We start from the raw sequence: 25,058 nt of genomic DNA, 5'->3' as shown, positions 1-25,058 counted from the left end.
TTAATTATGTGTTCTTCTCAATTAAGTTTGGAACCAACATGCATTGCTAACAGTTTTACAGATTTGTTTTCTATGCACTGGGTGACCCTATGGATTACAGCGTAATTTGTTTAATGAAACATAGTCATTGATAGCGATGATGATAAAGAAGAAGGGCCTAAGAAAAGAGTCCTGTGGAACACTGGTAACTATGTTACTGTGAAGATTCGAATCTGATACTGCTAATACTGAATTACATTCACCATAAAATTTTAGTTTCGCTATCAGGATGTCAATAGGAATGCAATCAAATGAATTGCTTGGATTGTATAAGAGAAATGACACCATATTTTAGTTTTCGAAGACTGTTAATCTCTGGTCAATAATTTCGGAAAGGGCCACAGTGGCGTTTCTTCTCTGTCGAAATCCAAACTTACTGTTACTCAGAAGGTTGTATTTCTCAAAACAGCCACCTAATCATGTACTCACAAGTGACTCAAATAACTTAGAAAATATTGGTGCAGTTGAGACTGTTCGATGATCGCCCTTTTTAAACACTGGAATAACTTTGGAAATTTTGCTGTAGCTGCGAAACGCTCTAGATTGCCAACATATGTTAAATATGAAAGCCAATGATTAACAGATCAAATGAGTTGTTTTTTCAATGTAATTGGAGAAGCAGCAGTTCATACTTTTAGAGTTTGATCCTTTTCAGACAGTGTTTTATTTTCAGCAGGTGTTATACTATACCAATAAAAAACATGATCCACTGGTAGATGAACATTAAGTGGATTCCTAACAAATGTGTCTGTTGCTTCTCTTTTACTTTCAGTTCCTTTTTACTGATGTAATAAAGTAATCATTCAATTCACTTGGGCTGAAATGGGTTCATTATTTATGATTTGAGAGATTCCCTTGAGCTGTAATTTGCTGTTCTGCCTTGCATTTGTGTGTGCACCTTCCATGCACCTTTCATAGGCAACAGTTTCTTCTTGTAAGAGCTTAAATTTGTGAATATTTTTACGGTTTTGGTATGCTTCATGAAAGGTGTCCTTCTGCTCTCACCTTTGCTTACAGGTATTTTTATATGCTGTGGATAGGATCTGGTTTACCTCCTCTGTGTAACAATTCATTTTTTCATTGTTATGTATTCTATAAGCATTAGTTTTTATTAACAGTGAGCAGGAATACCAAACTTCTATACAGTTACTAAAAAGTTTTCAGAGATAATTTCAGAACCAGCTTCATCAGATCAAAACTTTTACATGAAGTCCCAATTTGTATCTTTTAAGTTCAAAATTTATGGTGTAATATACTCTTTCTTTTGTTTCCTTATACACTAGAGAATTTGGTTGTTTAATACATAGTTTGAGGAACAATGAGTCTTGGTCTGCAAAGCATCCATTTGCAAAACTAACTGCCTCCAGGAAAATTAAGAATATCTTCTATGTAATAATTATTACATGTAGCACATTGTTAGTGCACTGCAACTTAAGGGAGCATAATAGATTAAGAAACGTGCTTGAGAGCTCATTACTCATGTTCATCATTTCTATGTTGAAATCCCCATTTAGAGCAGTCTTTGTTTTATACTTCATTATGTTTCTAACTACTTATTCAGACCTTTCAAAAGTGTACCAGTGGCATCATTAGGGGCTGTTTGAACAATCGCCAGTTAGCAGCCAGTTAAGCTCTAATCTCGAAATAGAGTGAGGTTATTTGAATCAAAAATACCGCCAGACCGGAGAATAAACTGGCGATTTCTGGCCTGTTAGCGAGCTTAACCAGGCAATAAGTGGCAGATGCAGACAATGATGCTGAGATTTTGACTGAACTGTTCATGAGGAGGGAGAAGAGTGTGAGACGATGTCGATTCCGAATTTATATCCATGTTTGACTCATCAAAGGAAGCATTACTTCATATTTTCAGTCTTGTATGTGAGTGAGAAACTGGAACATGTGACAGGTAGGAGAGACTATTTCTTTTAATAATACTGTTTATTCGTAGTAATATGCATTTGATTGTAGTACTTCATTAATTCCATCTTGTTATTTATGAAACACAGGCACATTAAAATGACGATTCATACAAAATAGTCCTGTTTTTCTGGCGTCTGTTACAATTGCTGCTGTAGTGGAAAAGACTCTTTTGTTCTACTCAGCAGATGGTGTCATAACAGACTTAACCAAATCTAGAAACCAAAACCAGTTACATGTACTATTTGTATTAACAGTTTTTTTGTTTAGATAAAATATCCATTTTTGATGTTGCAAAACACTTTGATAAAACAGTAGTGAAACAATTAATTCACCCACACTACATCAATAGCAGAAAATATTGTTCCACTCTGTTTTCCATTGGAAATGCCCCTTTTTGTAAACATCAGAGCAGTATCAGAAGAACATTCCGACTTTTACTGAAACTATTAGGATCACAGGCCCAGTGAAGGCCAGTTCACAACGGCTGTCACAACTCTGCATATCATGGCACCATCAAATCAAGATGTATTCATACTGTCCGTCACATCACGGCACATTGAGTCAATTCAACTCTAGTGATATCAACTCACGTGACTGTCAGAAACTGATCTTTCATGAGAACTGTGACTTCACAGGATGATTTTCAAATATTTTTACATGTGAAGTGCACATACACTTGGATGATAGAGTCCATATTCGATCAAAAATGATATTTATTGGACTCGAATTTTTTGCAGCTTGGAGGGATCACTTGTATATTATAGGATAAAGACAGAAGAGCAAAACAATACAAAAAACCGTGAGGGTCCGAATAATGTCATTACGTGACACGGAAAGGGAATTTCACATACCCTACAAGGAGCTTGACGAAATGAAATCTTCATTTTATATTTTAGAAAGTCGAAACCTCAGTTTTTTTTATTTTTTACATCAAATTACACCCAGAGTCACTAATGGGAACACAGGGTAATGAACTGACATCATATCCCATAACACCGGCTTGTTTAAGATTGCGTTTAGTTGCTAGTCCAGTGCAAAATTTTGTGCAGTACTCACATTCCCTCAATTTCTTTCCTTCAAGATTTATAAGTTTTCCTTATGTTTTGTGTTTGGCTTTTAACAGTAGAAGTGCTTTATTTGTACTGAGGATAACTAACTGCTGCCTAACTGCTTAAATTAATATTTTGTCACTTATTATAAATTTTAATAAAGGAAATAACGAAACAAATCCATTTATAACAAATAGCGAACGCAAAAATGATGATATTAATCACAAAAACTACAACAAAACTATATATGGAGATCTGCACATGAATGTTTATCTGGTGGAAATAAGCTTGGGGTCACATTCAACAACAGATGGATGACAGCAGTTGTCAAAACTTCCTTCCTGAGAAAAATTCATGGTATCATGATATGAAGTGACGAGAGGGGTAACCCAGTGTGCATGCCACCATTTGAAATGCATTGTAGAATGTTTTGACATGACAGGATGTGATGTGACACAATGCCAGGAAGAAATGGCCTTAATGCCACCTGCCATTATTCACTGAGACTTTGAGCTGTTTATGCTTACTCAGGCTGATTTTAATTTAATGAAAAAGTTAGTATTTCTCCTTTTAAAAAGAAAAAAAGTCATGCTTCCCCAGGTATAGAACATAGCTTTTGTGTTTCTCAGTTATTAGCATTATCTGTATAATCCTACCTACATTTACCGTAAATAATCGCTATATATGTATGTTATAAGAGGATAACAGGAATCTAATTATTGAATCAGCATAGCTGTGGCATGTGGAAGCAGTGCCTTGAAGTTCACATTTTTAACTTTCCTTTAATATTAGGTTACAGCAGTAGTAGTAGTAGTAGTAGTAGTAGTAGTAGTAGTTTTATTCATCCCTAGATCCCTTTTTACAAGGATATAGGACATGTCAAAGTATTTACAAATTTAGATCAATTTATAATAAGCTAATTCGTATACACATGTATTTACAGACTCGTAGTTAGAGCCTTTTTAAATAAGTGTATTTTGGCAATTTCTTTAATCTCTTTTGGTAATTTATTGTACACTTTTATTCCTTGGTAGAAAATGCTGTTTTGAGTTTATGTTTATTTTTTCTTGGCAAATGTAAGTTGAAAAAATAACATAAAACTTTATCTTCAGTGTTCTCCTCTATGGCAAATTGTAGCTAGTTGAAGATAACTTAAACTGCAATACCTTATATTGTACTTGTGTTCGGTAGCATTTTTCTGAAATTAATGGCTTATTATGATTATTTAGTGGAACAAAAAGTTTAATAGTACACTAACGTCCTGAGCACACAGTAAAATTAACAGAACAATCAGTGTTCTTAAGAAAACTATAGCAGATAGCTTTTGTATTTCTCAGTTATTAGTATTATCCTCATAACCATACCCAGGTTTATTATAAACTGTTATCTGTATAGTTTTGGAACATGTCATTGAGCAATCAGGAATCTTTAGCTATTGAATATACATAACAGTGAAAAGAGTGGCTGGGAAGTTATGTTTTTAAATTTCTCTTGAGTTGTCTCATATCATTCTTTTCTCTTTTTCAGAAATGACTCTGTTCCATCAATGAACTAGCTACTATGAACACTCAAATGTTTTTGCCTCCGGTGATTTACTTTTTTCCATTGGAGACTTTGTTGATAATGGCAAGGGAAAAGCAAGCAGAATTATTAAAAGAATGTGTATGGCACTGGACAACATACACAGTTTGTTTAATTTTTTCAGTTCTCTGATGAAATGAAAGGAAAATAAAATAAACACGTTTATGTGGATTAATATATTTTTGTTCTGAAATCATTTATTTTAATATTTGTTTTCTGATCCTAATTTTGAGCTTCATGCTCCTTTTTAACAAGTACAGTTCTTCCTCCTTTCTCTGGTTCTTGTCAAGCTGCTTTTGAAGCAGCAGCATATGCAGCTGTGCTATTTTTTTGACATTTGAGAACAAATGCTTTTATTCTGAAAACAAAACTGACTGCTGTAAAATGAGATGACTGTAGAAAAGAGGGAAGAACATAGTGAAGGTATCACACCTACAGTTACTTCTCCTTCCCTGTCAGATTAGATACAGCTGCTAGAGATGATTGCACAAGATAAAATTATGTATGAAATAGTTACTGGTTCTCAGACATTTAGGCTGAGATAAATAACACCAGCCTCCAGTTTGATATATGCCATAGGTACATGTCTATCCCAGGATCATAAAAAAGCTAATGTTTGCTTATTGTAAATGTTGGCATCTTATTCTTCAAATATCCCCTTAACATAATTAACAATCACATCATAGAGAGAAGATTTATATACACCCAGTAAATTCAAAAGTGAATGTACCATTTGTGTTCAGTAATCAGCACTGGTATTTTCTGTGGAAAAGCCATTTATGGTGTAATGATTAATCATTCTAAGGAGTAAATACAACAGCAAGCTAGCTAGTACAATGTCACATAATTTCCAGTCAAATCAATCTCCATGCTGTTGTGTTGTCACTGTTTGTTGGAGAGACTGGAAAGAGAAATTATTTTACAAAGCAGATCGCATTTCATAATTGCTTTTCAATTATGTGCCTACTTACAGTTCGCCATCTACCTTACAGCTACATTTAATGCAAATGTATCATGATAACTGTGGTATTCCCAGGACAAGAACGTTCGCATTTTTCAGATATATCGAAAAATTTTAGTGATTGAAGAGCAATGTTGCACCAGCCTTAATAACAGTTTAATTTTCCTTCGTTAGTTTATGCAGGCCTTCGCAGTCTTGCTGCACTGTAGCCATAGCAGCTTCTTGCAGTATTTTCTCCTGTATTTCGTAGTTATTTTCTTTCAATGGCTGCAGGAATGGATGCACAGTAGCATGGTTGTTGTGTCTCCACTCACTCATGTCTTGCTACTTAACATTTTGTGCATGCAAGAATACAGAAGAAAAAGTATTTGAAATACAAAATAGAGTCAAAATAAACATATATTGAACCTAATTGAAGAGTTCATGCAAAAAATTATGTGAACAGCTTTGTTCATCATTAATCTTTCCTCTTATGCACTTAAGTGCCAAGAAGATTCCATTGTCCAAAATGAACAATTCATATTAAGATCAAGGCACTAAAAATAAGTGTAATTTGTAGAGAGACTTACTAAAGCCTCTTCTTAGTCTATAATGGAGTTCACTATAGGCTTCCTGTCAGCATCAAATCTATTACTAATGATCTAAATAAAGTTAAGAAACAGCTGAAGGGATACATTACTGAAATATGTTTCCGGTCCTTAGTTGAATTTATGTGATTTACGCTGTAACGTATTATAAACTCTCATAAAATTCTGCATATCTGACAATGTTTTTATGTACCTTTGTGCCTATCGCTTTGTACACACTCCACTGTCGACGTGTATTGGGGTTTTTGGAATTGAACTATTTAATGTTGAAATCCGACGTACTGATTTCTTGTACATAATTGCTGCTTTCTGTATCAACGGAATTTAGTTCGGTCATGGATCTACGAAATATGAGATAAATAAATAAGTAAAACTAAATCTGCACCTTCATACGTAAGTTTACTCAGCAGGAAATGAATTATAGAAAATATTTCATATGTAATCGTACTGATTACTGTATGAACGGAATTTTGACTCAACGGTAGAAAAGAAGCTAATATTACCAATATCGCAGTGGAAATTTGGATTTGAGTTCTGGACTGGAGGATCATAGATGTGACAAGTCTGAAAAGTTGTTGCGAGTATTGAGTAATCTCTTCCAAAACGAAGATTTTTGGTGCAGGAAGAGAAAGCTCACAGTGGCTGTTCTCATCTTTGGTTTTGACCTATATCGTCTTTGGATTTTGACAAGCAAGAATAATAAGAAAAACACAAAATGGTAAAAATATTTTGTGTGTTTGTTAAATGCTATAAATCTAGTGCTGTCTAATGAAGTATCATCTATAATTTTTTCTGAATTATCTATTGAGCGATTCAATTGAATGCAGCCTTTGAGTTGACATTTCGTAGGGCTTTTGTGCTTCTGTATGCATACGACATTCTGTACGCGAAGAGAAGTGATATTTTACTGCAAGCTCTGTGAAACGAACTTTCTTAAATTATTTTGATGTTACTTCATTTAACTGTGCCTAAATGATTTCTAAGATGACTGTATCTTTTGCAGGGAAATGAAAGTTCTCTTCCTATGGAACTATGTTCAAACTGTAAGTAGGTGATAGTGCTGCGATTCATTAATTTTGTGTAATTATTTTTGTCTCACGCACTTATCTGTGTTTCAGTTGATGCTGATGAAATACGACGACTTGGGAAACGTTTCAGAAAGCTTGATTTAGACAACTCAGGTTCTTTGAGTATTGATGAATTTATGTCACTGCCAGAGTTACAGCAGAATCCTTTAGTACAACGCGTTATAGATATATTTGATGCCGACGGGAACGGCGAAGTGGATTTTAAAGGTTAGTCAAGAAAACTCACTATTTTTTTATTAGTAGCTGTAGCGGTAATGAATAAAAGCAAAATTGTTTTAGAATATACCTTACCATACTTTCTTTCTAAAATCTGTCGTTTCTGCTAGTTTATGACTGATAGTACAAACATTTGTTTCTCAGCTGTATGATGGAGTGGACACACATACATTAAATATAAATTAGTGACTGAAAATTGTCTTGAAGATTTCAAGAATAAAACAGTAGAAAGGCAGAATTTATATTGTTTTTTCTAATTATTATTTTTGTTACATATGATGCACTGCATGAATGTGTTAATATGTAAATACAAGCAGAGACAATATATTTGCAATGTGTTCATTTTCAATGCATGTTAGGAATATTGATAACTATTCTGCTTGCACTTATCCAAGCAAGATGTTTCCACTTTTGATGCACAGTAGCCACAGTGTAGAATTTCGCTGGGTACAGTATAAACAGAAATTATCTGTATAGTCCTCCTAAGTAAAATAAACATCTATTCTACAAAACTCACTTACAGTGCAAAGTCTAGAGTAATTCTGCTAGCACTATCATTTCCTTCCTCACCTGTTCCATTTTTAGTGGTGTATGAGAAGGGTTCATTGTGGCTTTGTATGGGTTTGTAATTGTCTGACGTTACCACCATAATCATTTTTCAAGGTGCAGTTGGAAAGGAGTTATATTTTGTGTGACTGTTTACTTCTTTATTCATCCAGGTGTCATCTAAATATGCTTCAGGTTTTGCCATCATAGTACAATGAAAATAAATAGCACAAATGTTTTGAAACACATATTATACAAGGGTTGGAACTTTAATAATGGCAACTACTTATTTACGGGCCATACAAAATAAATACCTGTTTCAAAGTTTTACTGATCTTCAACATAGTCACCAGCATTGTGTATAACCCATTGCCAGTGATGCAGAAGTTGTAGGATACTCTTAGCAGTGCTAGTTGTTGACAGTTCGAGCAGCGTGTTCTATTGCCTGGCGAATTTGTAGTAGTTCTGAAGCAAATGCATGAAGTGTTTCCTTCAGTTTAGAAACTGAGTTGAACTAACAAGGGCTTAAGTTGGTAGTGCAGTAGGTGGTATAGCACTTAGCAACCCCATCAGTCAAACAAATCAGTGACAGCTTCCACTGAATGTGCTTAAGCATTGTCCTGCAAAATGTGGGTCAAGTCCTGCAGAAAGTGTCGTCACTACTGTCTCTAAGCTGGTCGTAGGTTGTGTTCCAAAAATGAACAGCATAGAGACAGAATCGATGACACTTTTTGCAGGACCTGACCATCATTTTGCAGGATGATGCTCAAACATCTACAGTGCAAGCTGTTACTGATTTGTTTGAATGATGGGGCTGCTAAGTGCTATACCACCTACTGCACTCCCCTGGCTGAAGCCCTCGTGAGTTCAACTCAATTTCTAAACTGAAGGAAACACTTAAAGGCATTCGCTTCAGAACTGCTACAAATTCGTCAGGCGATAGACCGTGCTGCTCTGTCAACACAACTGGCACTGCTAAGAGTATCCTGTGACTTCCACATCACTGGCCATGGGTTATAAACAATGCTGGTGACTACTTTGAAGGTCAGTAAAACTTCGAAACACACATCTATTTTGTATGAGCTGTAAATACATAGTTACCACTATTAAAGTTCCCACCCTCGTGTAAAGATTTTTGTGAGGATGGAACAGGTGGCCAGCTATTGCCTTCCTGGAGGAGCCATCCTGGCATTTAATGATATGAAATACATGCATTGTATTGTTGTAGCCTGGCATTTGTCTGAAATGATTAATCTAAACCAAAATCAGAAAGGTCAGGCAGAACAAACTCCATCACCCCTAATATTCAGTGTCTTAGAACTGTGTGGCCTCATTTGGTTGGTTCCTATTGAACATCATAGGTTCTTGCAAATTTACCAGTAAGTGTGTCTGTGAATCATGTAATTATTTTTTAATCATTCCCTTTGTTGGAGGAAAGCAGAAAGCACTCTGATAATAATTGGAAGACTCATAAGACAATGTAACTCAACAATGAAGGAAACCATAATTCAATAGATTGAGTACTGCTTGGCAGTCTGAGACCCTTACAATGTAAGATGAGTGGAGCAGGTAGAGAGCTGCGTGTTTTGTCATGGGTTTGTTTTGTAAGCATCAGAACATCATGGAGAGGCTCTTTCCCAAGTGGAGTTGACATTTTGCAGGTCTTCCTGGATTTCACTATACTTTTATGATTTGAGTTTCTGCAAATGACATCATGGAACTTTTAACATTATGCACCATATGATGTACATGTAATGGTGCCGTAACGTTCTTATAGGATACATGCAAAGTTACTTTCACATCTGATGATTTCTCCCCATTCAGAATGCCATGTGCGCAAAGTTCAATCTCTTTGAAAGTGCTTAATCCAATCACAATACTGGTTTTATATTAAAGTCCATTTTTTATTCATTGAATACAGTGTGGAACTAATTATAAGGCTTTGGAAGTCACCATGATATCAACCTGTTTGCTGCTGTCTATTGCATTCATTATCTTGTGGATGAACATAGTGAGATAATTCTCAAAGCAAAGAAAAAGAAAAATGCTATTGGTGGAATGCATATTGGTTCCCATAGTGTATTTTCAATCTCAAAGGGCATAAACTCTGTGTGTAAAAAGAGTTTTATCATTCAGCAAGCATTTGCCTTCAGCAATGGAGACTTCTATTTATGACCATCTGTCCTTTGACTGACCTTGCAAATGAGAATGCTGCATTCCTTTTTTATGGTCTGTGGGAACCCATAATATTCCTACAACATCCACTGCTTGAAGGGCAAAACGTTTCTTATAGTTTTAGAGCAATGTGCAGGTATCCCATCTTATTAATTGAAGCATATACCACATGATCTCCTCACTACCAAAACTGTCACCTTTCGACTAACCTAAACTACAAGGTTTATTAAAGATGGTGAGTCACAAGAACTAACATTTTGTATTCACATCCATTGTCTTTGCAAACACACAACCCATCACCATACAACCTAACCTATAGCTTGATGTACACTACATTTTAGTCTTTCAACAGAGCCTACATTCCAAAGCATAATCACATCTTCTCACATCCCTCAACATCGTGTAAAGTATTACATGCTTGTTTTTCCATGTCTGGTGGTGTCCTGGATGTGTTACCATTTATTGCTCATCCATCTGTTTAACTCTTTCTTCTCAAATATTATTTTACCAGTTATTTCCTTACAGTTCTAAAATTAGTTTTTCTGAGCCAGTATTGTGCAGCCCTCCTCCAAATCTATAGGTCATTTGATATATGCCAAGTAACACTAAGAGGCCTTCTTCCATCGTCAATAGTTCAGATGTGTCCCTGATACTCACAGCAGCTTTTAATTGCAAAATGTAAAACAGCTGCATGTGAAAGCAACAGCCATCTATAGCACTGTGACAATACTGAGTAGTGAGTTGGTGTCAAAGAGATGCCTAAAAAATCGCATTACGTTATTGGCTGGACGTAGGCATGTATCTAGCCCACTGCAAGTGTAAGGGATTAATTTGTGCAGGCTCAATTATAGTAAGCATCATAGATCCTTATAATGACATGTGCTGCTAAATATTGATTGCCTACACAGTTGTACTGAGCTGACTACAGAGGTAAGTATGGTATCATGATAAAATTTAATAAGGTTCAGTGGTAACCTCACATTCTTTTGTTTCAGTAGTGGCTATTTTATGCATAAGCTTAAAGGCTTTTTCACAGACTTTAGAAATCTGGACATGTCTGTCTTATCCTCATCCAGATATACCCGAAATATTGGTTTATCACTGTATTACTAATCGGAATACCATATATTCTAATACAGGGATACCTAGTTTTTGATAACTTTCTCTTCAGCTGCATGTAGACAGTCTTGTTTGCAGCAGTGCTCATTTTGCTTTCTGTATCAGGAAATTTCTATTGATTGCTCTGAAGGACGTAAATGTTTGGTTAACTTAAGCAGTCTAAACTTTAGAAAGATATCAAAAAACATCATCAAAACCTCCAGTGACACTTATGATGGCTACAGTATATTTCTCATTGATATTGTCAACTACTGCAATTCCTTTATTTTGCAGGATCTTTTATAAATGTTCCCTTCTTGGAACCATATTGGGTTTGATTAAGATCAGTTAGCTCTCTGTGCACTGTTAGCCAATAGTAAGGGTTGTTCATGAGCTTTGCCCAGAGTGTTCAGCAGGCAAGAGAGTCCTGTGATACTAGATATATTCTTGCGTTGATCATTGTGGGATCCCTGGTATTGGTTCTCTAGCAGGAAGGCAGAAGGCTGAGTTGGAGTGGCTAGTGTGTTAAAAAGAGGTTAAAAGATGAATATCAACAAAAGTGAAACAAGGATAATGGGAAATAGTTTATCTAGCTCAAGCAATTTCCAAAAAATTAGGTTACAAAATGAGATATTAAAAGTAGGAGAGGAGTTTTTTGGGCAGCAAAAGAACTGACAATGTCCAGAGTATGGAGGATACAAATGGAGACTGGCAATAAATGAACACTCTCAAAAAGAGAAATGTATTTATGTATAATATAAATATAGATATAAGGAAGTCTTATCTGAAGGTATTAGTCAGGAGTGTAGCTTTGTACAGAACTGAAATGCGGTATTACAGAAGAATACTGAAGATTAGATGAGTAGATTGGATAAATAATGAAGAGGTAGTGAATCAAATTGAGTAAGAATGAAATTATGGCACAAATTGACTAAAAGAAGGGCTCAGTTAATAGAACACATTCTGAGATGTTAAAGAACTGCCTATTTGATGATGGAGAAGGGGGATAGCAGTGTGATGAGAGAGAAAGGCTTGACTACAGTAAGCAGGTTCAAATACCTATAGGTTGCAGTCATTATGTAGAGATGATGGAGCTTGCATAGGATAGAGTAGTGCAGATAGCTGCATCAAACCAGTCATGTGTGACACAACAGATCCATAACGGAGAACTTTCAGCGTCATGAGCCAAGTTAATGTATAAATTAATCTACCTGATTACCTGGTGTTCACCAGTCAGTTATTCTTATGTCAACCTGTTCCCTTTTGTATCACATCAACATAGTTGAAATTTCATCAGAACTATCATTAATCATCTGAAGGCTTTCGATATGACACTAATATCAGATGTTTTCATGTCATCTCCTTCCAGTCCCAGCCTTGACATTACCTCTATGCATCAGTTGCCATCAGAGTTTTAACATTTCAATCTAGCAACACCAAAATTATGAATTCAACGTTAATATTCAGTGTTTGATTTTTGTCAACCTCTTCTCACCGCCATCCCCATTGTTGTTTTCATTGATTTTGTCTTCAAGTTGCTTCCTTATCACCTATCCTCATTATTAGGAATACCATACCCCGCCACCACCCCAACCCCTCTCTCGCACCCCCGCCCCTTCATTTTTTGAAGTACTAAGTCATATTTGTACGCAACTTGGTCAAAGTCGCCACAGGCATTCCAGAGTTATAGATAAATGTCACCATATTCCCACCTCACAAACAGAGATATTAGAGAAGCCTTGCCCATCCAGCATTTTTTCCTCAATAGTAAGGCATGTTTGTACAGATTTTGGATGAAATGTGGCCATGCAGTCCAGAGTTATCCTTATTTGTCATTGTCTTCAGAATCTATCTCCAACCCCATCCCAGAAATATCCATCTCTGGGAGCAGTGTGCCTGCTTTAGCTTCATGATAGTATTTCCCATATAGAATGTCACATTTCTTTCAAGTCTGGTTGAAATTGCTCCAAGTAATAATAATTTCATGTGTGTCAATGGTAGAGTGAAAGTCTTCCAATTGGGCTTCACTTTGACAACTTGTGTGTTCCAAGTCAGGTTCAATTATCCAGTTGGAGAAAGGGAACCTACAGTTTTGTATGGTATATGAACTAAGTGTTGTCCTTGGTGACACTTCACATCATTGATGGGTGAAGGCTAGATTAATGATACCTTGAAAATTGTTGGCAACTGGCCTGGATTCGATCCTGCAAATTTGCTGTCCAATTGTGCACTTTACCAGGCCTGACTATACTAATGACTCAACAGCCATATGCAAGTCTTCCAATTTTACACCACTTCAACAACATGGGTGTTCCCGAGCCAGTGGCATCCAGTTTCTCAGGTGGTCACCCATCTAAGTACTAAGCAGGCCTGACATTGTTTAACTTTGGTAATCGGGGCAGGGGGGGGGGCTGTTGTATCCAAGGTGCTATGGCCATTGGCATTACTCTATTGTGTTTCTAAATTAAGCTTGCATGACAACACAGTAATTCAGTGTTATCTGAATAAAAACAGCTGCATCAGCAAGAAAGTCTTCCAATTGGGCTTCACTTTGACAACTTGTGTGTTCCAAGTCAGCTTCAATTATCCAGTTGGAGAAAGGGAACCTACAGTTTTGTATGGTATATGAACTAAGTGTTATCCTTGGTGACACTTCACATCATTGATGGGTGAAGGCTGGATTAATGATACCTTGAAAATTGTTGGCAACTGGCCTGGATTCGATCCTGCAAATTTGCTGTCCAATTGTGCACTTTACCAGGCCTGACTATACTAATGACTCAACAGCCATATGCAAGTCTTCCAATTTTACACCACTTCAACAACATGGGTGTTCCCTAGCCAGTGGCATCCAGTTTCTCAGGTGGTCACCCATCTAAGTACTAAGCAGGCCTGACACTGTTTAACTTTGGTAATCGGGGCAGGGGGGGGGGGGGGGCTGTTGTATCCAAGGTGCTATGGCCATTGGCATTACTCTATTGTGTTTCTAAATTAAGCTTGCATGACAACACAGTAATTCAGTGTTATCTGAATAAAAACAGCTGCATCAGCAATTAACTCACCAAATTGATTTAATTTTGCCAAGAACAAAAATGTTGTGTTTCCTATGTTTTTTGCATTCATGCAGTAACACAGAGCATATGTGATGCTTTCATTGTATCTTTAATTTCATAGGTTGGAAATATTTTATCACCACTAACACGATTCATCTAAATAGAGGTATCTAATTGACTAAAGCATCGTTAAAAAAAGTACAGGAATGTTACTGACTCTAAATCAGGCGGATTGTCCATCGGCAGTGCTGCATCCTCCAGGGTGTGATATCACAATGTCACCAAGACATTAACACCTAATTCAGCCCTCTAGGAGAGCAAATATGTAAGCAAATAAGACTTTGAGAAATAGCGTTTCATAATTGAAAATAGTGTCTTGTTAAAACTGACCCTCATGGTCATTAACAAGTTGATGCTTTGTTCACTTCGTTTTTCATTGGCGAGACGTTTTCCTATGAAATGGGTGAACTATTCAATATCCATGGACCACTTATATTATCATATTCTAATAGTAGCATTGTAAAATCTTGAGTATGTTCAATTTATTGTTGCCAGTATGAAGGACTTTCAAACAAGACACTGGGAGCTGAAAAATAGTCGTGGATTGACTCCACATCTGAGCAACTACATGACTGTGAAACCATAATAAGTTTCTGCCAAATATGTGTAGTTCACGACAGAGAGAAATTCAGGCATCTAACTTCATTATCTCAACATAATCAGAATTTAGCTTACTATGATAAAAATCACAAGCTACTCAATAGTACTATCTCCAGTTGCTGCAGTCTCAACTTAGCACGAAGGAACTACACGACCTACCATTCAAATACCAGAATACTTAATTTTCTCTGATCCAGTTATGCAGAATAGCAACTACCACAAGACGTTAATATTACCACTAGCACTGTGAAGTAAAATGCAGAGAAATGCTGTGTAGTGTGCACACAGTAATTTTTTCCTTACCTTGTGTAGACAGCACACTGGTAAGGTACTTTATAAAATGACATGAACAGCCATGTTGTTCTACCAAAATTCAGAGCTCTATTCATATCTGTGGAGGGCAACTTTTGCCTTTGTACAGGGTTCAATGTGAAAGCCTCAGTATGAACTTTGGCCATATGATATGCATCATCAGTACCTACTGTGGATAACACAAGTTTTTCATGTCCCTACGAGACCCCAGAAAGCCTAGCAGTATATGATAATATTTTTATTGGTTATGAACATTCTGTTAAAGCACAAAAGTACTGTGCTAACATCACTGTCCTTGCCACAGCAACATTTGGGGAATCTCACCACGTAGGCAATGGAAATCACACTTTGTTGTAATAATTGGTTGTAATGATTCTGGAATATAATTTGGACAAAATTTTGAATATAAAATCTCCTCAGTTTGTAAATATCTTCTGTCAGATGGGTTGAAAAGTTGAAATGGTATCTTAACTTGTAGGCTCTGGAATGTCAGTTGCCAAAGTAAAAGCTGGGAAATAAAGACAAATAAATTATCCATTCCAGGACAAGCTTGGAACATGATACCATGTGCTGATTTTAAAGCAACTAGTAACAACTTTGAATAAAGAACCTTTGAGTGCAGATATTATATACTGGTTCAGATATGTAGATGATGTACTGTGTTGTATGTGGACAGGCACTACAAGACGACATTGTTGTGTAATGGCGTAGACCACAGCCAGTGCCATAGGCAGAGTGCTGAGTCCCAAGCATTGATTGTCACCAGACTCTCCTTTGTTGAAGACACTTCCGCAGGACACAGAAATGTGGCTCATTCTGTGTAGTCAGTGTCAGGCAGCTGCATTTAATCTCTTAGCCTAGCCAAGTAGGTCATCAGCACTGCAAGGCCATGCACGACACTTGTTTGTGTCAGTTATCACCATGATTTATTATGACACAGCCTTGGAGTATATTCCATAACTATCACACTGCCACAGCTACTACCACAGACTACAAACTCCCAACCACCACCTGATCGCCCAGGCCCTTGGCAGCCAACACGTCACTGCCATCTCTTTGAGACCACTCACCATCGTACCTGCTCTCTCTGTACCACTGGAGACCACCAGCTGCTTTTCAGCCAGTGGTACATAGTTTGAGTATGGGTAACACCATCATCTGCTGCAAAACTAGAAGACATCATAGCTGCATTATGCTGGCAGCAGAGCCATGTCAAGCACTCCAGCCATCACCACCACCAAGTCAGCAGCCATCGAGCTGGCAGTCTCCATGTAAGCTTTCCAGCTGTTTGTGAATGCCAGAGGCAGTTTAGCTACCTAAGCCTACCTCGCATATTGTGCCAGGAGGAAATAACAAGAGTCAATGTCAAACCACACTAGAGACGAGGTCATATCAAAGTTAAATGGGATAGTAAAAAACTGTCTCATCCACAATCATTTATCTGTAGCTACCTCCCTATGCCATTACATTCTGAAGTTACACCTGTCTCATCATCACATGGATTCGGGCCACCCCAGGTGTGCCTTGAGTGCCTTCTGACAACCGCCAAGAGCTCTCCCAGCTCCCAGTAGTGGTCATTGCACCTGTGACCGACTGCAGGTGATATAGCTATGTTTCTTGTTTGTTGCCTTCCTCTTGTAGTGTGTGCCACTGGAATTTGTTGAGAGTAAATAGTCCTGTGATAAAGAGGCTGTTCTTCATTGGATCTGCTTTATATCTTCTGTTAATCATACTTGGTAACAGTCCCAGATTGATAAACAGTATTCAAGAATCAATCTAGCAAGTGTTTTGTAAGCCACTTCCTTTGTGAATGAATTACATTTTCTTAAGATTCTCCCAGTGAACCACAGTCTGCCATTTACATATCCTACTTTTAGTTTTTTGTGATCTTTCCAGTTTGGGTTGCTGCAGATGGTTATTCGTAAGTATTATGTGGTAGTAATACCTTCCATGGATTTGTTGCCTATGGTGTAATTGAACAGTAGTAGATTCTTTGCACAGTGTGTTGATTATATTACCTTCTTGGTCAACTGCCATTTCCTATACGAATTGTCAGTCCTCCGTATGTCATCCTACATTTTGCCGCAGTTTTCTGGCACAGCAGCCTTTCTGTAGATGACAGGATGATCTATAAGTAGCGTCACAGAGCCTCCAATGTTATGCATAAGTAGTAGTTGCCTTATAAGACTCCCTTGCAGTACTCCAGAAATAACCTGTAGATTTCTCGATTTCGTTGCATTAGGAATTATATGTTACAGTTCTATCTCCAAGAAAGTCCTATAACTAATTACAAATCTGGTCTGATATTCAGTAAGTGGCTTGTTGACTAAATGACAGTGCCTAACTGTATCAAATCTCCTGGAAATTGAGGAACATGGCATCAGCTTGAATGCTTATGTCTATAGCACTCTGGATTTCATAGACAAACAGAGCAACCCGAATGTCATAAGATCACAGTTTCCAGAACCCACGTTGACTTTTGATAGAGAAAGTTTTCTGTCTACATGAATATCATAATGCGTGAACATGAAACGTGTCCTATAATTCAACAACTGACTGATGTCAGTGACATATAATTATGCATGTCTGTCTAAGGCAAATGCAAATGACCTCCACTTTTTCCCAATTGCTACGTTTCAGTGGTATATGATGAACTACTGCTGGAAGTAGAGCAAGATGTTTCAAATTATCCCTGCAACACTTCAGATATTTCATCCAGCCTAGTTGCCTTTCCACTATTGAGCAGTTTAAGTCAGTTTTCTATTTCACTTTCATATTGGAACAATTATCAAAGACTAAATACACTGTTTTGGTCCCCCCACCCCACCCCGTCTTCTTCTGTTTTGGTGTGAGTATGTCCAATGAAGAATTAAAAAGATTATTTTGAGCCACTTATTGACTTTTATATAAGACCAAAACTTCCTAGTATTTTTAGCCAGACCATTTGGCAACATTTTACTTTTTAATTCATTGCTTGCATTTCTCACCTTGTGCTCAGTTTGGCTTCATCAGCTTATGTTCATCTTCCAGGCTTTGACCTTTCTTAAATCAAAGATGAAACAAACTCTTTGTTTTCTCACCAACTTTCTAACATAACTATTGAACCACGGTGATCCTTTTCCATCCTTCACAAGCTTGCTTGGCATATTGTACGAGGCTGTTCAATAAGAAATGCAACACATTTTTTTTTCTGAAAGCAGGTTGGTTTTACACAGGATTCCAGTACACCATATTATTTCTCAATTTTTGGCTACAAAACTCTGTTTCAACATAATCTCCTTTCAGTGCAATCACTTCATGCCACTTTACTGGAAGAGAAGGTATGCACTCATGGTACCACTCTAGGGGTTGCCGTCAGAGCCAATGTCTTGCTGTAGCAATAACCTCCCCATAATCGAGATACTGCTTCCCACAGAGTGCACCGTGCATTGTGCTAAACAGGTGGAAGTCATAAGGTGTGAGATACGGGCTGTAGGGTGGATGATGATGATGATGATGATGAAAAGTTCAGTGAAGTTTTGTGAGCTGCTCTTGGGTGCACATACTTGTGTGGGGCCTTGCATTGTCATGGATAAGGAGAAGTCTGTTGCACTTTTGTGGCGATGGAACATGCTGAGGTCCTTTATTCAATTTCCTTAGGGTATCATAGTACACTTCACAGTTGACTGTTGCACCACGAGGTAGGACATCAAACAGAATAACCCGTTCAGTGTCCCTGAGACTTTACCAGCTGAGGGTGCAGCTTTGAACTTTTGCTTTGGAGAGGTGGTATGGCTCTACTCCACGGATTGTTATTTTGTTTCTAACTTGAAGTGATGAACCCATGTTTCATTGCCTCTGATGTCAATTTACAAAAAATTGTCACGATCAGCTTCATAATGGACAAGCAGTTCCACACAGATAGTCCTTCGTTGCTCTTTATGGTCTTCTATTAGGTGGTGAGGAACCCAGCAAGCACATACCTTTGCATAACTCTCTCATTGTGTAGATAAGAAGATGAAGTCTCCCCTATTACATTAGTGTGATGAGGAAACATATTCCTGATTTTCATCAAGTTCTCTCTGGAAGTGCTTAGCCACTACCGCTCATATTGCAGGTCACCTGCAAGAGCATCCATTTGTCATGTTTGACCCACATGTCATGCTTACTTTCACCCAGACCATTCAAAATCTGCACTAAACCACTAGATATTATCAAATTCTGTACTGCAATAAATACACCACCACAATTAGTGTCTAATCTGCCTTTCTGATATATGTTCCAATCTGAATTTAGCATTTCGTTGCAATTGTCTTCTCATTTCAGCCAACTTTGTGTTGCTAATACTATCTGTGCATTATTACCTTTAAAAATTTATAACAATTCAGGAACAGTACCTTGTTTCTTCCTGCAGTTTTTATTGGATCATATTAGTCTCTTCTACTTCCCTTCTATGGGGAAGAGCATTTCCTGAAAATCACATGACTGATCGATTCAGTTCCAGCAGGCAATCCGATACTGATCTCAAGGTGGTGTTCCTCAAAGTGTTTTTTCATAGCTTGCATTTTTTCATAACTTGAACAGCAAACATAAAAACATTAGTTCACAGTGCAGATTAGCAGCAAATCTGTAAACTTCCTGTACCCAGCTATTGACATCAAAACACAAATCATTGTTTCAAAATGTATAGATAAACAACTACTACAGATACAATATTTTCCTTCTCGCAACACCCAGCAGCACACACATGCAACTTTCCACTCAAGGATGCACAGACATTTATCTGTCCCAACACCCAAAGAAGATTTCAAAGCAAAGTTAGACACAATAAAATTTATTCAAAAGTTGCTGCAGATTTTAAGTTACTGGACTTGTATATGGAAACATGTAGGCTTGAATTAGCTGTACTACAAAACATTAATATTCATGGAATGTGCAGATTTTTACTTGCCTAACAATATTACCTAATGAAAGACTGTGGTAAACTGGTGAATAGCAAAAAATGCCGGACAAGAAAGAGTCCATTTAATTTCTTAAGTTGACGCTCACCAAAAACTATATTATAAGACAGTGGAAGAATATGGTGTAAAAGCTACTAAGTCAACTTACGCCATTGAGTAATGATGTACGCATGGAATAGAGTTCAGCACGTTTCAGTTAATGCCATCCTAAATAATATGATATGTGACGTTTTTAAACAGTTCTCATTAATTCATTCACCTTATGTTGGACAATTTATGAAGTAATTAGGGATACATATACATTGATATAATGTATCTAGTTTCCACATAAATCTATGTTCACTTCATTCTTGCAGAATTCATACAAGGTGTTTCCCAGTTCAGTGTAAAAGGAGATAAGGAATCAAAACTGAGGTTTGCATTCAGAATATATGATATGGACAATGATGGGTACATATCCAATGGGGAACTGTTTCAGGTAATTTTTTCCCCCTACTGACATGGATTAAACATAATGTAGAAAATCATTGTATATCCACATCATGTTTTCTTTTTCAGGTGCTAAAAATGATGGTTGGTAACAATTTGAAGGACACACAGCTTCAGCAAATTGTTGATAAAACAATATTATTTGCTGACAAAGATGAGGATGGGAAAATTAATTTTGAAGAGTTTTGCTCTGTAAGTGTGTTTAATAGCAGTGGTAGTGGTATTAATTGTTCACTGTGCTATCTTTATTACTATAAATTTTACTTGAGTAAACACAAAGGAGTTTAAAATACATGGTGTTTCAAGGAGAGTCATCAATTTTCACAGGACTATATTGTCTAAATGAATGAAGATAGAAACTTTGGCTAAATTTTAATATGATTAGACTTTTCATTTACCTTTCAGAAATATTCAATGTGCCCTCCATTGGACACTTTACAGACATTCAGACAATAACTAAACTCATCCCATACTTGTATGACGTCAGGAATGAGTACATTCACTGCTGTTGCTGTAAAGAGTTACATTTTAGCTCAAGTTGTTGGAAGGGGAGGCACAAAGCTGGAATCTTTCACAAGATGATGATGATAAATGTACCATGAGATCAGGCAAACTCTGAGTCCGATGGTGCAGTACAAGATCCTTGTGCCCCTTACGGCCACTCCATCATTGAGATAGCTCATTGTTAAGAAGTGCTCTATTGCAGTGGTGCTCTGACCTGTTGAAAAGTGAAATTTTTGGAGAATTTCTCAACTAGACCATGATATGTGTCTTTTGTGTACTCCATAGTCTTCATTTTTAGCAGTTTATTTTTCCACTTAAATGGAACATAGCTTTATCACTGAACTTCAGACATGAAAGGGAATTATTATCTTACATCTCCACACGCAGAATAAATTTGCAAAACTCTGCGTATTGTTTTGTAACCCCATCATGGGAGGATTGTAGCAACTGAATCAGATATAGTTCAAAAGACAAATGTCACAACAAAACTTACTAGTCAATTGCGTGAGAAATGCCAAACTCGTGGCTGGTATGACAAGCAGACTAGTCTAGACCATGTATAGTGAATGTGTTCCAGGCCTTGAAACACCACAAAAGGGCATTCTGTGGATTGCTGCTAACATAAACAGCCAGTGTCTTGAAACTGCTGCTGTCACCATCAAATTATTTGAGTTATAGGGTGCGCAGTCTCATACTCTCAATCAGTATCACGCCACACATTTGTCAGTTGAAACAGAGGATGCTAAACATCTTTTGCCGTTGTGTAATAGTCAATTTGACTTCAAACAGTATTATGAGAAGGAAAGTTGCTAGTCACCACATAGCAGAGATGCCGAGTCACAGAGGCACAATGAGATTTTCACACTTTATTCTTTCGGCCAATGGCCTTTGTCCACACACACACACACACACACACACACACACACACACACACACACACACACACACACTCTGCAATCTCAGGCAACTGAAACCACACTGAGACTGCAGTTGTGTGTGTGTGTGTGTGTGTGTGTGTGTGTGTGTGTGTGTGTGTGTGTGTGTTGTTGACAAAGGCCATTGGCCGAAAGCTTTAAGTGTTAAAATCTTTTTGTTGTGCCTATCAGCAACTCAGCATCTTCGCTACATGGTGAGTAGCAACTATCCTTCTCATAATATTGTTACATTTCAACCCGAATTTTCCATTGTTCAATTTGACTTGACACATGAGGTGATGAGTGAGATGCTACACCAGGGAGACCCCCTACGAACCATCATGTGAACTGATGGCAAGGTAAACTTTTAGTTTTGATGCATTGCTTAAAATTTGTCCCAAAGTTCTATCTTTATAAATATGTAAGATGTGGTCTCTGAATTAATCTTCTTGAAACCATTAGTTTAGCCATACTTATGTAGGTTCTAAAAGTTTATCACTTTACGAGATTAACATTTCTGAAGGTTCTCCTTCATGGTCAGGTCCACAGAATATTATTATTATTATTATTATTATTATTATGGGTAAACCACAGTTTCTTATAACATTTAATAATGTGAAACAGTTTTATAAGTTTTGAATTGTCTATTTCAGGTGGTGGGCAACACAGATATTCACAAAAAGATGGTGGTTGACGTCTAACTTACAATTGCTTCCAGCATGAATTCTAAAGCTAAGGGGATGAAGTGGTGTCTCATACTGTGAAAGTAATGTTTGATTTCACCTTTTGATCTTCCTTCTCCAGACTCTGAATAACATATAAGCGAGTGTGTTTGTTTCATACATTCTGAGGAAGCCTCGGGGTAACATTTACTCGCGAGTGTTTGTTTCATACACTGTTGATAAGTCAATACTGTAACAGTCTAAATGTGATTAACACAGAAATTCCTTTTTTGTGTCTTTTCTACAGTTATCTCCTATCTTCAATTTACTGCCACATATTTTCTAAGGAAGTTTCCTTGGAGTATTTTGTGCAGTGAAATCTTGTTGCATGTTTATCATATTGATGTTCACATTCATTAATACATTAGTCTCACCAGGCACATTAAACTGTGATCTTTCATAAAATTTATCATGTATAAATATGTATAAAAGACGATAAACTCATTGTTACATGTTGAAGGAACTTATTCTGTATCAATTTAGTGAAACATTAAACTCTGCTGCACACATCTGTTGTTGCCAGGTAGCGTTCCTAGTCACGCTTTAATGCTCATTACCTTCTGAAGGTCACTCGCTGAACAGATTGTGGAGACAAGTGTATAACATTCTGACTTTTCGGAATGTAATGAAGCTGTTCTCTATGTAGCTGGCACAAGTGTACAATAGAGAATAGAGAGAGGATTTGTCTTAGTGTGACAAAACTCGGTAAACCACTTCATAAACAAAGTTCTAGTTTTTCGCATATTTACATTACATGAAAATACATATTCATGTAATACAATGCACTTTTACACGTTCTTATATACACAGATTCTCTGGTTACATTACAGATTCATTATGATACGGTGGATGAGATGTCTCATTTCAATATATCTCATTACATTTTGTTTTTCGAAGTACTATTTACCCTTGTATTTCTCAATTTCTCAGTCTAAAGCTTTAATATACCATTTATAAATATAACATGTATTTGTTTTAAATTATTTTACCTCAAGATGTTTTCTTAAATATTTGTTTTTATATTTGAAATCTAATGTTTGTTATTGATGTGATTTGTTCCATTCAAACTGATTTAGGCATTTAAAGGATTGAAATGTGATGTAGGAAATTTTGCATGTAAATTTTGTGTGTTCGAATAAAATGATTTTATTACCCAGTAAAATGTATACTCTTTACCACCCCAAGGTTTTTTTTTTACATTTATTACCAAATACCATTTAAATAATTGTTTCATGAACTTAGGAAACTGCATCATTCAACTTAGAAACATTGCTGGAAAGACACCCATGAAGCAGGATCACCATGCACAGCACAAGACTTCTATGTAAACTTCTCAGTTAAACACTGTGCTAGCAGAAGGACTCACCCAGTGTTTCTAGAATAACAGAAAATTCAAGAAACTAAAATGACAAAGAAAATAAAACCTCCTGGTTTATATTAACCAACAAAGATGACTGAAATGGAACTGGATACATATATAGACAAAGCAAGAGGTTATCCTACTTCATCTCTCGCAATCGACCATGTCACCAAAATGGAGACGGGGTGAAAAAAGATCTTTTCTGAATAATCGCCCGTGTACTACAATTAAATGTGAGTAGTTTAAGGACACACATCGAGGAAGTACAGCTTTTAATACAGGCTAGACCCTTGTGCTTATACACAAGAGAGACCCATTCAAACCTGCAGACAACATCGTGTGCTAAGGCTGCATGATCCAGATAAAGGATGAAATAGGTTGTGAAGGGTACAGGGATGAAGTGGCAATATTTGTACTCAATATGTACCATTTTGTATCTTGTTTGCACTTAGTCACCCACTTTAAAGTATTAGTTGTTCAGATTTACTCACCATTAAAAATAACTGTGTGTTCCTTGTATCTCCAGCCTCATGAACTGGTCAATTACGAAGCTCTTGAGGCTGTTACCCACGAGCTACCTCATCTCGTTCTCCCTCTTGGAGATTGCTATGTGCATTGTGTGCAATGGCCCACTACATACATCTGTCTAAGAGGTTGAGTATTGGAGAGGTTTCTCATGTTGAATGATATTTGTCTCTTAAATATAGCACTGTGAACAGATCGTCTGCAGCTATTGACCTTTCACTTTTTTCTCCCATGCTAGCTGAAACAGGATTTGCACCTCAGTGACCATTTTCCCATTTGGATCCATCTGCTGGATACATCAGTATCTGCGACCATGTCA

The 25,058-nt window shown here is 37.0% G+C and overlaps 1 protein-coding gene across 1 annotated transcript; it reads left to right on the top strand.

Annotated features, from left to right (window-relative positions):
- The first annotated feature begins 6,686 nt into the window (after positions 1 to 6,686).
- On the top strand, positions 6,687 to 24,016 carry LOC126320596 (calcineurin subunit B type 2). Its single transcript, XM_049994070.1, has 6 exons — positions 6,687 to 6,855; positions 7,141 to 7,180; positions 7,256 to 7,432; positions 20,582 to 20,703; positions 20,784 to 20,906; positions 22,786 to 24,016. The coding sequence occupies exons 1-6, from the start codon at positions 6,853 to 6,855 to the stop codon at positions 22,831 to 22,833; spliced, it is 513 nt and encodes a 170-aa protein (XP_049850027.1). The 5' UTR covers positions 6,687 to 6,852; the 3' UTR covers positions 22,834 to 24,016.
- The last annotated feature ends 1,042 nt before the right edge of the window (positions 24,017 to 25,058 follow it).

This window comes from Schistocerca gregaria, chromosome 2 (assembly GCF_023897955.1).
Source record: "Schistocerca gregaria isolate iqSchGreg1 chromosome 2, iqSchGreg1.2, whole genome shotgun sequence".
Taxonomy (NCBI): domain Eukaryota; kingdom Metazoa; phylum Arthropoda; class Insecta; order Orthoptera; family Acrididae; genus Schistocerca; species Schistocerca gregaria.
The sequence above is the reverse complement of the archived record's forward strand: the minus strand, read 5'-3'. Positions and strand labels throughout refer to the sequence as shown.